Source organism: Elgaria multicarinata, chromosome 13, assembly GCF_023053635.1.
Source record: "Elgaria multicarinata webbii isolate HBS135686 ecotype San Diego chromosome 13, rElgMul1.1.pri, whole genome shotgun sequence".
In the NCBI taxonomy this organism is placed as follows: Eukaryota; Metazoa; Chordata; class Lepidosauria; order Squamata; family Anguidae; genus Elgaria; species Elgaria multicarinata.
The window spans coordinates 23,680,441-23,696,059 of record NC_086183.1 but is presented as its reverse complement, the minus strand read 5'-3'; the positions used below and the strand labels follow the sequence as shown (position 1 = coordinate 23,696,059).

General features: G+C 42.9%; 1 protein-coding gene across 1 annotated transcript; it reads left to right on the top strand.

Moving 5' to 3' along the window:
* The first annotated feature begins 525 nt into the window (after window positions 1-525).
* LOC134408378 (gilatoxin-like) lies at window positions 526-4,610 on the top strand. The gene is made up of 5 exons (XM_063140637.1): window positions 526-577; window positions 1,024-1,177; window positions 2,332-2,606; window positions 3,266-3,402; window positions 4,482-4,610. Exons 1-5 carry the CDS (start codon window positions 526-528, stop codon window positions 4,608-4,610), a joined length of 747 nt encoding a protein of 248 aa, XP_062996707.1.
* The last annotated feature ends 11,009 nt before the right edge of the window (window positions 4,611-15,619 follow it).

Sequence of the window (15,619 nt, the reverse complement as noted above, 5' to 3'; positions counted from 1 at the left end):
TCTGCTTTTGAAGAGTGACCAGAGAAGAAAGAACTACCCTTATTCCTACATTGCTCCTTTAAGAGCAAGCTCCAAAAAAAGCTTTAACCAAGTTACTTGCCCAAGGCTGTAGACATTTTCAGGAGGAAAGATACTAGCGAAAAAGACCAGTGAAGTATTTAGCAGCAAGGCCAGATCAGACAATGTGAAGAGAGGAACCCTAACCTGGGCCAGAAAGTGGGGATTGTTTACCCAAACCAAACAAAGACAAACTAGAGAAAATTATCACCAAGAAGCCAAGAGAGACCTATTGGGTTTAACTAAGCAATGCTGTTTCTTGTGTTTGCCTGGATTTGGGAAAAAGAAGGCACTGGGAATGATTGCATTCTCACAGGAAATGCCAGATTGGCAGACATAAGTATGTCAACCCATGGGGGATATAAAAAAGGAGTCGAGATGAACATTTTGTGCTGTGTTGTCTTAATCGCTGAACTTATTCCCCACTTCTAACGTACATAGGGTTACTTCGCCAGCACATCTGCTGCTATGGAACCTTCCAAACTACTGGCTGTCTTTCTGTTGCTGCTGCCATCTTTTGGTAAGAGCTGGCATTTTGATGCAATCAGACCAGAAACTTGGGAAGGCTGGGGAATAGTTGGTGTGCATCAGTTTGTCTTCCATTTGTAATTTCCTTTGTGGGAGATGTGCAGCAGTTCTCTCTTTATGTGTGTAAGTGACCTGTATTGTTGTCCGAATAGAATTGCATGTGACTCGTTACATTCTGATTTTCCTTTTCTTGCGCATGATATGGATGCGGATGGGCTGTTGTGTGCAGCTTATGCTAGAGAGATGTGTAAAGTGTAGTGCTGAAACATATTTTAAACGTTCTTCAACACCGAATGATCACACAGCAAACCCACATGTGAAGTACCTCTTAGCTTCTCTCCATAAAGAATGAAAGGGATAATTGAGTTATTTGGGGGAAGTGATTTTTGGAGGTATTGCAATCTTCCGTTGAAGAGCATTTCTTGGTCTGTGTTGCAGTGTCAGCACGCCGTAAGCGGATCATTGGAGGTGTGGAATGCAGGGAGGATGAACATCCATGGCTTGTGATGCTCTATAACTCTAACGGCCTGATCTGCTCCGGAATATTGATCGATAATAACTGGGTGCTCAGTGCTGCTCATTGCTACGAAAGGTGAGGGATATCATGTCAAGGCACTGGTGAATATGTTTGGGATCCAGTTTCATAACTTGGACAATGTTTCAGGTTCATTCATCCAAGACCATTAGTGACTGTGGTGTGTGTTCTGAAGAGCTCCCCCCTTGAATGCAGCCCTTTGCTTTTACACACGGAAAAGTTACATTGCAGTAAATTTCCATGCAACTTTTCCAAGTATGAATCTGGGGCAGGAACCCAACAGTAATGCAAGGTCCTATAGATTGGGCTTTTCATGTGTTTCCTGCCAAAAACATCACTGTAAAATTTCACAGTGAAGTTTAAGTTGAAATCCTCCTTTTATGACAGGAGGGATGGAACTCTTTCCACCTGCACGCCCCAATTGCAACATCAGAGAAGTTCTTGTCCCCCATGTTCTGAACCGAAGGCTAAAGGGGTGGAGCCAAAACCATATGTTGTAACTGAAAATTCTTCCTCCTAGTAACTCAGCCTCAGGAGAGGCATTTCAAGTTTTGAAATGGGAGGGAAATTGCAAAAATGGGGAAACTCCCAAATAATGAGTGGTGAAGGGAAAGGGGGTAGGCCTTCTGGGGAATTGCTGAGGACAAGAGTGGGCATCTTGCAGGGCCATATTTGGTCTTCGGGTCTGAGGTTCCCCACCTCTGTTTTAGGAAGAGCTGGACAGCCATGCTCAGCAGCAAGTCCTGTGACAGTACCTGCAGGCGAGATCCCAGGACAAATATCCACCCCAAGCATTCAAGTAGAGCTCTATCAGACAAGTGTTGTATTGCACGCACGTTACTAGGCACTCTCGGATTTTCGTGGGTCCCTCTCACAACGCTGTCTGCCTCCCTTGTGCCTCCCCACCCCTTCTAGCCTTTTTCGCATGAGAAAAAAACATCCCAGTAAGTCCGACTTGTTTTTAAAGGTGGAAGTTGCCGCTGCTGTGTGCAGGAGAAGCAGCAGGATCAAAGCAGCCCACCGAATGGGCCAGGTGCAGGTTGTTTGCTTCCTCTTTCAAAAGAGGAAGTAATGAGGGAAATTACTCATTACTTCCTCTTTTGAAGGAAGCGGGCAGGGAAGCAACGAAATGGGATTTTCCTCCCGTGTGATGATGCTCATAGTCAACTTGCCCATCTAGGCCTTGGACCTCTTTGCTCTTTTTCCTGTAGAGGCCCAATGCGTATGAAGCTTGGAACGCACAACAAATATGTGCAAAAAGTTCATGAAGAGCAGAGAGTCAGTGTGGCCACCCATTGCTACCCTGACGCACCCCACACCACCAGGAACAGCTGTGAACACTACACCAATGATATCATGATGCTCAAATTGAACAAACCTGTGAGGTACAACAAGTTCATCGCCCCTCTCCGCCTGCCCACCACCTCTGTCTCCGTGGGAGCAAAATGCAGAATCATGGGTTGGGGCTCAACCACAGCTCCTTCACGTAAGAATCACCGCCTGCTCATAATTCTCTGCACACTCAGGCACATTCTCTCTATAGATGTGGAAAGCGCTCCCTGAAATGTTGCCCTTGGGTTGGTGGATACCGTTGGAATTTTGAGACTGTCGTAGATGCTCTCACAAAATGGGTGCCATGGGGAGGACCCGCCCATTTATCAAATGGCTACTCTGGTGGGCATCACTCACCACAAAATTCTTAGTTTGCCTGAAGGTAAACTGGTGGGACTAAAATATAATAATTAGTCCAAGAACCTAATTATAAGGCAGAGGTGGGGTCTGAGCAACAAAACATTAATTGTATTTTTTAAAATCCAAATAAAGATGGTGCTGGAGATCACCAGTTCCTTTTGCATCATAACAGACTCCTTGTTTAATTTTTAAGGCACTTAAGAAATGAAATGAAAAGCAGGAGAGGCACAGAGCGTGGTGGGTGCATGCAGAACAGGGGCTCTTCCGCTGAGCCATAGCCCTCTCCCAGGTTCAGTGGGGCCACTCAGCAGGACTTCCTTAAAGCTCCCCAAAATGCTGGAAGGGGAATTACATATGGCCAGATTTTTTCACCCAGCTGCTCCCATACACAGCAAACACGACCCCTTGCAAGCATCTTTCTGGACCGTCTCACCCTTTCCTTTTGGTTTTCAGTGACTTTGCCTGCAATTACTCGATGTGTTGATGTCTTCATACAAGAGAACCGCTCGTGCAGGAACACTTTGGGAGTGTGGAAAAAGAATCCCCACGTAATATGTGCAGGACATCTGAACGGATGCCAAGGATGCTGGGTAAAGAGTTTTTTCTGTTGGCAGAATTCTGAAGGAAAGATGTTCGGCTGCTAGAGCCGTGAAAAAGCCCAGGCCAAGAGGTTCAGCTGGTGACCTTTCACCAAGCCCAAAATTGCAACCGGGTTACAGTTGCCCAGGCTGGACACTGATGCATCATCCAAAAAGAGAGCAAAGGATGGCAACAATTTGCATATGCAAATTGTATATAAATTATATGTAAACTAGCATAAGCATAATAAAATTTAGTACATGCTAAATTCACACTGTATATAGTTCAGCGTAGTCATATGTACTGTACACATACATATATACACAAAGTGTAACATTTACTATACAGTTGTATTGCATTTACTACCCTTCACATAGTACATGCTAAACTAGCATTGTACACACTATGATAAATTCCAGTGAATTACACACTATTGAATGTGGTAAAGAGTATATGTTTCTGTACATACAAACCTTTCTTCACACCATGTACATACATACACCATAATGCAAACCAAACTAACACAGAAGAAAAGGATAGCAAACTGAGTGCCGATTCTTATGTAGCCAAACGTCACCATTCATGTCCCAGTGGGGAAGTTTCAGCAGTCTTGGGAGAACCACAAGTTTGCAATTTTTAAAAAACGCAGACAAATGTGGTGAAGGGGAACCTAAAACGCTAGGTTATTTGTTTTCTTCTTCCCCTGCCCACTCACTCTTCATATCCCAGATGCCTTTGTAGCATTACAGTATTAGCTGGGATTTTTGACCACCCCTGCCAGCCTTTTCTATACCCTGGAGAAACAACCCATGAACAACTCACAGTTCTGGATTCACATGTAATGACAACCCATGGTTGAAACAGCCTGTAGTTCACAACCAGACATAAAACCACAGGTTTTCTTCCTGCGTTGTTTGTGGTTGACAATCCATGATTTGTTGCCCTGACAGACTTCACACACCATGACAACCCAGAATTTAACAACTCATGGTATTAATAAATTATGGATTAGCACTGGGTGCAAGCCAGGTCACTATTGTAGTCTAAGCCATAACTATATATTTCATAGTGTGTTCTGTTCTCTCAGAAGGGTGATTCTGGTGGACCCCTTATCTGTGATGGAAAACTCCAGGGGATTGCATCTTATACTAAGCCGTATGGGCTTGCTGCCTTTACCAAGGTCGACACCTATCTCAACTGGATCCGTGGTTTTTATTGACAAAGCACAGTTGGACCTGCTCCCTCTGACAATGGATTACTAGTAGAACTCTCTTGAGGCACATCAGTGGGAAGGTGGTGGGGAAGCTACTAGCTGATATCTTTTTTCTTCATTCCTTAGGCCACAAATGTAGGCACACATTTTCCTGACAGTAAGCTTCATTGAGCACAGTGGGAGTTAGTTTGGAGTACATGTGCATAGGATGGCACTGTGCAATGCCATAGTTTTGCATCCTCAAATCCAATGGGATGCATGTTTACTTTGAATAAGTCTCACTAAGCAGAATGAATGAATGAGCATAGGTTTATAGTCTTAATGATGTCCAACGAAAATCTTAGGATGGCTATTTCCTGCCAAAGCACTAGAATCTTGAATCCTCTGATTACACAATAGTTTTCCTGTGAATTCCTGTTCTGTAAGCTAGCAACTGAAAAAATAAAAATAAGAAAGAGACTCCAGTATTTCTAACATCTCATTATTTAAACATCTACCTCTTGTTTTCTAATCCTGTGGGCTTGACAGTACTGGCAAGTGAATGTAATATAGGGCTTTTCCTTTCTACTGACGGCTTGATCTTTCAGAAAATAAGCTTGATAAAGGAAGAATCCTCATCTCATATACAACAGGCAGAGTTATGTCATGAAGTGGAATGCTGAAGTCAAGGCTTAGTGGGTTAAATCCAGTTGACGTGGGTTTTCCAGATGCCTCCATCACTTTACCTGCTGTGTTCTGAATTGTGATCTATTCAGGACCCAGTCAAAGTAGATTCTTTGGATTACCAAGATGAAAGGAGTGAGGAGTGACAGTTTATTGCGAAAGGAGTGGCAGTTTAGTAATAGAAAATGGATGCCAAATACAAATACAAAATATAAAGAAAGCTCACACATCTCTTTAGCCCACGGAGATGGCAGCTCCCAAAGAGCTGGCATTTGCTGGGGCCCCAATCAACAGCAAATAAAGATCATGCTTAGTAGGGCTGTGAACCGCTTCTCCTCGGATCGGAGAAGCAGAAGCAGATCGGGGTGATTCACCTCCGCTACAAGCGGAGGAGAAGCGAATCGGGGGGGGGGGGGCTGGAGAAGCATGGCAAAAAGAAGCAACCATAAGCGGATCGCTCCTCTTTTCGTGGAGCGCTCCGCCCGCCATTTTGGATATTTTCGCCCATTCGCTTGCAATGCGGAAAAGATTAGTGGATAACTTTTTTGTTTTTCAAGCTATCTATTTGAAACTCACTGTGCTTAGAGAGTCGTGGGTGAGGGTCATTTTGAGCCTATTTTCAGCACTTTGCATGCTGTGGTTTACTTGCTATAATGTTTTTAAAAATAGGGTAAAAAAAAGCAGGAGAGGTACCTTTTTGAAGTGCTGAGAGGCAGATTCAACTTCCAGATGAAGCATGTTAGTTTTATGAAGCATGTTAGTATACTAACATTATGAAGCATGTTAGTATACTGTTAGTTTTACCCTACCCTGTGCCTGTTTGCATTCTCTTCCCCTCCTTATTGTTTTACTATGATTTTATTAGATTGTAAGCCTATGCGGCAGGGTCTTGCTATTTACTGTTTTACTCTGTACAGCACCATGTACATTGATGGTGCTATATAAATCATCATCATCATCATCATCATCATCATCATCATCATCATCATCATCCTCCAATCCCAAAGTTGGAGGAGGGATAAGCAAAACGGGATATTTAGTAAGTTGGGAGACTGGGAAACTTTTCTTTCTTAGTCTCTGAATGGACTTTTCCCAGTGTTTTTTTAAACAGTAGCCCCACCAAACGCACAAACACAATCTGAAATCATATACTAAGCAAATAAATAACAGATAGGAAACACAGCACTGCTACCCACCCTAACCTTGGTGAACAACTGAATAGATGTGGTGCAAGGGGATGAGGTCCCTCAGGACATGTGGACATGCCCAGTGCACTCCTGTCCTTGGAGGGTCCTCAGAACTCTCCAAAGATTAACCAGTGGAGAAGCTATGCCTGTCATGAGTTGAAGTGTCAGGTAGCTTCTTAAAGACTGGTACTTGGGGCTAGATGAATTGGCACAGTTCCCCCTCCCCCTGGGCATGTCCACTTTCCTCTTACTGGTAAAAGACAGACATAGCCTTTTAAAAAAAATCTTCTTGTTGTTGTTTATTCAGCAACACTGCTGCTTTTAATTCCACCCCTCCTTTGTTTATTTATTTATTTATTACATTTTATACACCCCATAGCCCAAGCCCTCCTGGCTTTTCCTCTTCAGTGAAGCCAGGCAGGCTTTCATTGTGGTTCAACTCCTTGTTGTTGTTACTGTTGTTGTTGTTGCTATTAATATTAATTAGTACTGCTATTATTAACATTATTATTTTGTTGTTGTTTAATAATGGCTGTGATCACAATGCAGTCAATCAACTCTGAAGCAAGGTTCACCAAGCTTTACTCTTATCCTCCTAGCCTCGTAGTTATGGGATGCAAAAGAAAAGGCATCTCTCTGTGCTATTCCCGCCTCACAGGGATGGTTTGCATTACTGTCTTTGAAACAATCCTTGGCTCACTTTGTTGTGCCCCCAGAAATGTCTGCTCCATGCCTGCATTCCCGCCTCCACCTGAGTGCTGTTGTTTTGGGGTATCTGCTGGGACTGACTTCCCCATAGGTCTATGGCATATCTCTGCCTGCCTCTCTGCCGCCTGGTGCCTGGGAGCTGTACTACATGATGGGCTTTGTGGTTCAACCACACAAGCCTCCAGCGTGCTTGCTCCCAGTGCTGCTAGTCCTCCTCTGTGCCCGCCTCGCAGGGATGGTTTGTGTGTGTCTTGCTTTGACTCAGGGGATAAGTCCTTCCTGCACTCACTTAGACTTTTTGAAGTTCCAAATAAATTTTTCAAGTGTGGAAGAAGATTCATATTTAGGTTTATCTACTCCCCAATTCATAGCATTTTGGGATTTTCTTTGAAATGGCCATAAATAAAGCCCATTGAGCTGTCTGCAGCTTTAAAAATCCCTGAGATACTGGGGTGTCAGATTTTCAAAAATCCCCCCCAAATCAGGGGATGCTTGGATTTACTTGAAGCTTGGCATGCATGTGTATACATGGATCAGCTGTCATGGTGCCTAATTTGAGGTTCCTAACGTGAAAATTGATGGAGATATCGAAAGGGATGTGAATTGGGGTTAGGGGTGATGCATTAAAGGTTAAAAAACCCACCAAAAATCAGGGGATGATGGGATTTCCTTGAAACTTGCCATGAATGTGGATCTAGATGGCATCATTGATGTGACTCAAGAGATATCTACTGGTAATCCGTAGGAAAAAGGAAAGGAACCTCTCGTGCAAGCACTGAGTCATTACTGACTCTTGGATGGACGCCAGCTTTCACTGACATTTTCTTGGCAGGCCTTATAGCGGGGTGGTTTGTCGTTGCCTTCCCCGGCTGTTATTACCTTTCCCCCAGCTAACTGTACTCATTTTACCGACCTCGGGAGGATGGAAGGCTGAGTCAACCCGAGCCGGCTGCCTGAAACCAGCTTCCGCTGGGATCGAACTCAGGCCGTGGGGAGAGTTTCAGCTGCAGAAACTGCTGCTTTGAAACTATGAAACTATTTCTAACAGCTAACAATACTTAATATTGTGTCGGGTGATAACAAGGAGCGGTGTGCCAAAGTGTCTGGAATAATGGCAACTTAGATCGGGGATCCTAGCCTTAGCAGCTGTGTCTTTGGAAACTGCTTCATTTGACCAGGCAGACTACAGGCATTCCCTGAAGAGATAGAAAGTGCAGAGCAACCTTGAGCAACTGGCCAACTGCGTTCCGATGACTCTTTATGACTCATTAGAAAGGGGAAAGGAGGAGGGGTCTGGTGGCAGAGCCTTGAGTGCTTGGTGTACACTTTCCCCCCAGAAATGGTTTTTTTGGAGGGAGTCTTTTGACCACCTTAACATTTTCCCCATTTGTAGGCACAATTCTTTATTTTATGCCTACACACACACACGCTCCAAGTTTTCCCCCTTGTAAGTTACTGGTTAATTGACATCAGCTCCAGGATTTTTCTCCGATTCCACTCATGGTTCTCTAACTCATGCAAAACTGTTTGCCTGACTTTCTGCTGATTATCAACCTTGGCTGCAGTGCTGGTGCAGCTCCGGGCACATAATTTGATCAAAGCAACAGAAATATAAAACACAAGAATATAGAAAATTATGTCAAGAAATCCACAAAATAAAATTGAACAGTCCTCCTCCTCCCCCATTACTGCACCTTCAGGATAGTTTCAAACGATCAGGTATATACACACAACATTCCCTCTGCAAGAGGTCTCAGTTACAGATTATAAGCGAAGCACAGCGGATCCAATTCTCTCCACCCCATACTCTTAGCATAACATAATGCCCCTTGCAAGCTCAAATACTGTACTGTATTCCCTATGTCTTTTGTCTGATTGCTCCCTTTGAAGAGACCAGGCCTTGATTACTGATCAATAAAGCGCTTTTGACCCCTCTGTCGCTGGAATGGTGGAGTCGTGCTTAAGGGCTGTTTGGATTTCGTCCTTGGGTGATTGATCTAACAAATGGCGCCTGACTCGGATCTACCCCATGTCGGATTCATGCCTGCCAGTAGAACGGAGGGCCTAGATTGAGGAAGCGATCGCCAAGAGATTTCTCTTGCCTCTAGTAGGTTGAATCATGCACTGTGCAAACATGGAGACCAAAATGACGGGACCATTCGAGCCAAGGTTATAAAACCGACTCCACCCCGACAGATGGAAGGGAACAGGCAACAACAATTTGCAATCAGACGTGATAAGAAAGGGTGAAGACGGGAGATGGCTATTTGGTGAGTAAAAGCCCCTCATGGACCCTGACAGGGAAATGAGGGAGTGGGTGATAACTCTGTAGACCTCAGAAATGGGAAGCTTATAGTCCGTATTGGAAAAGAGTCCCCGAGCCCATTGGTTGTTGTCTTTGGGAAAGCTTTCATTGAAATTGAAATTGAAAAAGAGATTTTGAAACTGTAACAGTGTAACAATGAGTTAAAAATGTTTTGTGACCGTGAACGGATGTCTTTTTTATGTTAGATTGCCCCCTTGTGGATTTTTTGAACTTGATCCAAAGTTAATTTCAGCTGTGTCATTGGAATCAATTTGCAAACATAGAAATGTAATTAAGAAATGTACCTCTCAAAGGATCGCCCTTGAGTGTTGAAATGTTATTGATGTTTGAAAGTTAATTTTTGTATGTTTTTCATATGTTGTGTTAAAGTAGAAGGAAAAGAATTGTCAGTTTGTGTTTTCCACCCGGCCCAAGTGAAAGAAATTTGAAGTTTTTGTTTTCCTTCTGCGGCTAGATTCCCCTTAGTGTTACATCCCCCTTTCAGCCTCCTCCTTCCTAGTATTTGCTGCTTCTCCTGTGCTTAGCAGCTAGAGATAAGCAGAAAGAATGTTTTGTTTTCAGTGAAAGTAGTACTTTGTGTATTTTGTCTTTCACAAACCTCAGATAATTAGAAAATGTAGAACCCCACTTTCACGGAAGAAATGTCTTCCATAGCTTTGAAGATTCACTGCCTGAGTTAAAAAGCTCAAGTCCTTGTAAGCACAGATAGCGCAGATGTTTTGTCAACCGTTTTGCCAAGATGAGAGAAAGAAAAAGGATGTTGCTGAATGTCAGAGATGTGAAAATGTATAAAGTGGAGAGGAAAGATGTCTGAAAAGAAAGAGAGGATTGTGGAAATGTATAAAAGGTTGTTCTGAGAATGTTGGTTTGAAAGATTTTTAGAAATGTTGTTTTGAAAAAGATGTGGTAAAGTGTATTTGAATAGAAGAAGTGAAGAAGATAAGAAGTTGAAACGTAGTGAAAAAGGAAAGTGTTTGAAGGTTAGTGTACATGGCATGGTTTTTGACCAGAAGGAAAAGGGGGGTGAAAGAGCCCTGCCTTGAAAAAAGTTAGTGAATGGACAATCTAGCGTCCTCTGCTGACGAAAATTGGAAATACTGAATTGCTATATTTTTGTGTGTGTTTTGAATGTTGTGTTCTGAAAATTGCCCAGTGGCTCTTTTTGGCAGAGATATTCTAACTAAGTTGTAGGCCCAAATTTCCTTTGGCCTAATAGAACATTTGAAATGCTTTTGCCAATGAGACAATGCTGAGCCCTAAATGCAACTACAATTGAAACCTGGAAGTACCCCTGTGTCCTTGCGTCAGTATCCTTTGAAATTAGAAGCCAGAAGAAGAATACAGCTATTGCTTTTTAAAAATGGACTTGTGAAATGATTAAAGCAATTAAAAACTCCAGTTTGCATTACTGTGTTTGCACTACCAGCCTCAGATGTGCTGTGCCAAAAAGTGGCACAGATCAGTGGAGTACAGTAGAAGAAGCCAACACCTGAACCCCACCTGCCAGTCCAGATATGAGATCAACCTCCTCATGGACCCAAGGCTCGCCTCATTGAATCCTGCCACATTGATACCTGAACTACAAAGAAAGAAGAAGTTCCAGAGCATGAATGCCTTGAAGTCTTGCAACTAAACCTCGCCCAGACCTATATGATGACCTCGATTTGTTTACTGATGGATCCAGCTACAATTGTACAACAAGCAGCTGAACTCATAGTATGCACAGAAGCCCTGATGCTTGTTTCAGGCAAAAGACTATATTTACTGATTCAAAAATATCACATGGACAGATTTGGAAAGAAAGAAGATTTGTGATTGCCAGTGAGCAGCCAGTGACCCATGGAGAATTAACAGTTGATCTGTTAGAAGCCCTGATGTTGCCAAAAGAATTGGCTAATTTGTCTACAAGCTGCCATGATTGGAGCTAGCCCATTTCTCAGTATTTGAATCCACCTTATGAAAAAGAAGACTTGGAATTAGCACAAGAACTCAAAGCTTTCAAGAACCCAGAAAGATGATTTGTTACCCCTGATGTGCCAAGAATCATCACGACCACCCTGTTTAAAGACCAGGTGTTTAAAGACCTCACAAGATGGACATTGATCAGCCTCTTCAATGACTGAAAGACTTTTTGAGAACCATGATCAGCCAAGGAATATAAATAAATGCTCAGTGAATTGTTTTTACTGGCCTCATTTGTAAATGCATCAAAAGAAAAGCCCCTGCAGACATGGACTTGTTATCCTTTTTTTAGAGAACCCAGATTGACTTTGTTGAAATGTAAAAGTTTTTTTGAATACCTACTTGTTTTTGTTAACTAACTGACTGGTTAAGAAGAAGTTTTTTTCTTGCCTGAAACCATAGAATCAGATCTAGAAAGCTATTTTACTTCTTAGGTAGTGTAGGACATGGCACTTTTGTCCTAAAAATAAACTGGTGCCTCCATACAACGAAGACTCCAGTCTGGTAGACAGATAGAGTTAATAGGTTAATAGGACCCTGAAAAGAGACCCTAGCAAAAATTAAATTAGAAATTTCCTTGAAATGGGTGGATGTATTTCTAATTGCATTGTTAAAGTCAGAAAAAGTCTTAAATTGTTTCATTTTGAACTAATGTTTGGCTTTTCCCCTCAGGTTTTAGTGGGGGAACAAGAAAAAAATTAAATGGGAATGTTTTATTCCAAGAATATGTAATTGCCCTGCAGTTTTATTTTTCAGCTCCACCGTTATGCTGTACCTTTCCAGAGATTGTCATTAGAAGAACCCTATCCACCTGTTCCAACCTGCTTGCTCAAAAGTAGAACCCCAGAAGTGAGAAAGTCCTTACTGCATTGTATTTGTAAGTCATTCTGCTGTGAAATTATTAGAGACAGATAAATGGACACATTGTTCTAAAATAAAGCCTCCCCTGGCCCCGCGTGCCAGGAAGACACAGGCAAAGCAACGACCTTCTGGTGCACCGGAAGCATTGGCGTGCAGATAGGGGGTTCAGGGGGTTCAGCTGAACCCCCTAATATGCTGCCGCCGCCATGTTTGCCCCGTCCCTGCCAAAATACCGGGGTTGTGGTTACTGGGTCTGCAGCAACCACAACTCCAACTTACCGGGCCTAAATTTCCCCGGCAAGTGGCGGCGGCCATCTTGAATCTCGCCCGAACTCATGCGAGATCTCAGCAGCTGGCTGGGAACTCTGTGAGACCCAGCCAACAGCTGAGATCTCACATGAGTTCGGGCGAGATTCAAGATGGCCGCCGCGTGGGGTGGGCGATGAGAGCAAGGTGAGTGGTTGGGGGCTGCGTGCAACAACGCAGCCTCCAGCACCCCACCCCCCCAGCTCAGAAGAAGCAGAAGCAGAAGCAAGAAGAAGCACAAGAAGCAGCAAAAAGAAGCAAGCAGGAGGAGGAGAAGATAGAGGAGGAGGCAAGACTGAGGTTTGTGTGTGTGAGAGAATGTGGGGGTGCATGGGGTCTTTGAGTGAATGCACGTGTGCATGTATGTGTGTTTTTGGAGTGAGTGATGCTGAGTGTGTGTATGTGTGTGCTGACAGTGTGAGTGTATTGATGTCTGAATGGGATGCCTGGTTGTTTGACTGAATGAATGTATGTTTGTAGTGGGGGTGGCTGTAGTTTTCTGTGACTTGGGGGGATGATTTGGAGACAGAAAAAGTCCTACAGCTCCCAGCATGTCCTAGCCAGCATGTTTACTTCTAAGTAGACATGCATGGGGTTGCACAGGGCTCTTTTTAGGGTTAAGGTTAGAACTAGGTCCAAGAGAAGTCAGCTTGAGTTAGGGTGCAATCCTATAGACAGAAAAAGTCCTAAACTCCCAGCATGTCCCAGCCAGCATGTTTACTTCTGAGTAGACATGCATGGGGTTGCACAGGGCTCTTTTTAGGGTTAAGGTTAGAACTAGGTCCGAGAGAAGTCAGCTTGAGTTAGGGTGCAATCCTATAGACAGAAAAAGTCCTACAGCTCCCATCATGTCCTTGGGCATTCTGGAAGTTGTAGCACTTTTTTTCTGTCTGAACAGGCAGAGAATTGGGCCCAAGGATGGTAACAATATATCATAGAATCATAGAATGGCAGAGTTGGAAGGGGCCTACAAGGCCATCGAGTCCAACCCCCTGCTCAATGCAGGAATCCACCCTAAAGCATCCCCCACAGATACTTGTCCAGCTGCCTCTTGAAGGCCTCTAGTGTGGGAAAGCCCACAACCTCCCTAGGTAACTGATTCCATTGTTGTACTGCTCTAACAGTCAGGAGGTTTTTCCTGATGTCCAGCTGGAATCTGACTTCCTGTAACTTGAGCCCATTATTCCGTGTCCTGCACTCTGGGAGGATCGAGAAGAGATCCTGGCCCTCCTGTGTGTGTCAATCTTTCAAGTATTTGAGGAGTGTTATCATGTCTCTCCTCAGGCTTCTCCTCAAGGCTAAACATTACCTCTGTTTCCTTTCCCCTCCGGGACACTCATACCTCTCCTGTCTGCACCCTCTCTCCCTCTTCTACCCCACACATAGGGGCATTTCTCTCTCTTCTTTCCCCAGGGCTCCCCCTACGCCAATCCTCTTCTTCTGCCCTTATTTTATTTAGAGTATTTTTATTTAGAGTATTTTTATCCCGCACCTCAGCCTAAAAGTCTCCCGGAGCGGCTTACAATTGATCAGTAAAGAAGACTGATGTGCCCTTGTGACGGTTTCCCATCCTCTCTTTTCTCCTTCATCTCCTGTCTTCTGCCAATAGCCCCTTCGCAGCCTTCCAGAGATGCCCCTAGTTCCAGATCTTCTACACTCCCCCAAGTTTTCCAAATCTTGCCAGCCAGCCCTCTCTTACGCTAGGCTTGCAGCCACCCCTCGTCCTCACTATATTCACCCCAGAAGTCTCTCTCCTAGACCTCATTCCAAATTCTTTGTTCAGCAGCACACAGGGCAATCTTTTAAAATCATTATTAGGGCATTTGATGTATGGTGTATTCTCTGTATGGTGCTGGAACTTAAGATGACACTCGTGGTTGTTAATGTGATAGAATCTGTTTTAAATGTGAATCTGTTTTAGTAAGTTTGGATTAGGTCATTATCTGATTAAATTTAAAGATGGTGAAAATTGACTGTATCTTTATATATGCCTGGTTATCACTACAGAAAAAAAATAGTATTCAGAGTCTCCATTTTAAAATGTGTATTTTTAAAGTACAGATTACTTGTTAATTAAAAAAAATACAGTTTACTTCAGTTTTCGTTTATTTTGTTTGTTTGATGAATGAAAAAAAAGTCCTTTATTACTATATATTTAATCAATGTTTACCTTAAAAAAAAATCCCTGGCTGAACCCCCTAATGAAATGTGCTGCGCACGCCTATGACCGGAAGCCACCAGAAACATAGGCGAAGAAACCAGCACGGAGCAAGCTAGGTACTCAGCCCAACATTTAAGAGACACTAAAGTTAAATTTGATAAGCAAAACTAATGAGCTTACATGTGTGTGAATATTGTGTAGCTGTAATTTTGATAATTCTTATCCTGTTCATAAGTTTCTTTAATTGCCATAGCAAATGTTTTTAAGAAAGGATTTTGCCTATATTTGTGCCTTTTACCACTCATAAGTAACTTAACTTCATTCCACAATTGCCATACGTTCTTTGCAAACCCTTATCTTCCTGCCTTGCAAAAGCACACAAGCCAAAATAGAAGATAATTAAAGGTTCAGAATTGTGCACACATATTAACAAAGAAAAATCTATATACAGTAGCACATACAGTTTTAATGACATGCCCTCCTATAGTCTTGCCATAGTTTAAATTTTACAGATGTCATTTAGAAAAATGAATCAATGGCCTTATTAAACAACTGTGTTCTTTTTCAGTAAAAGTGGAGCCACTTTCATAAGTTTTAATAAAACAAGACAACCACCCACTGATGATCTATTTAGATGGCTCACTAGTTAGTTATCCAATATAGAGTAGTTAAAGGAAATATTTCTTGCATTGTATTTTGTTCCATTGTAATGATTTTGTTTATCCTTGCTTTTTGTCTTCCCTGTATTTTGTCTCTTGTGAAAAATCTTGCAAAATCTGTAATCCACCAGCAAATGTATTTGCATTATGAAGCCTAAGCCATAGATGATCTAAAAGAAGCT

Bases quoted from the DNA above. Each gene is read 5' to 3' on its own strand.
- LOC134408378 (XM_063140637.1), top strand. From the start codon at position 526: ATGGAACCTTCCAAACTACTGGCTGTCTTTCTGTTGCTGCTGCCATCT. The intron at 578-1,023 runs GTAAGAGCTGGC...TCTGTGTTGCAG, and splicing joins GTTGCTGCTGCCATCTTTTG to TGTCAGCACGCCGTAAGCGG. The intron at 3,403-4,481 runs GTAAAGAGTTTT...TTCTCTCAGAAG, and splicing joins ACGGATGCCAAGGATGCTGG to GGTGATTCTGGTGGACCCCT.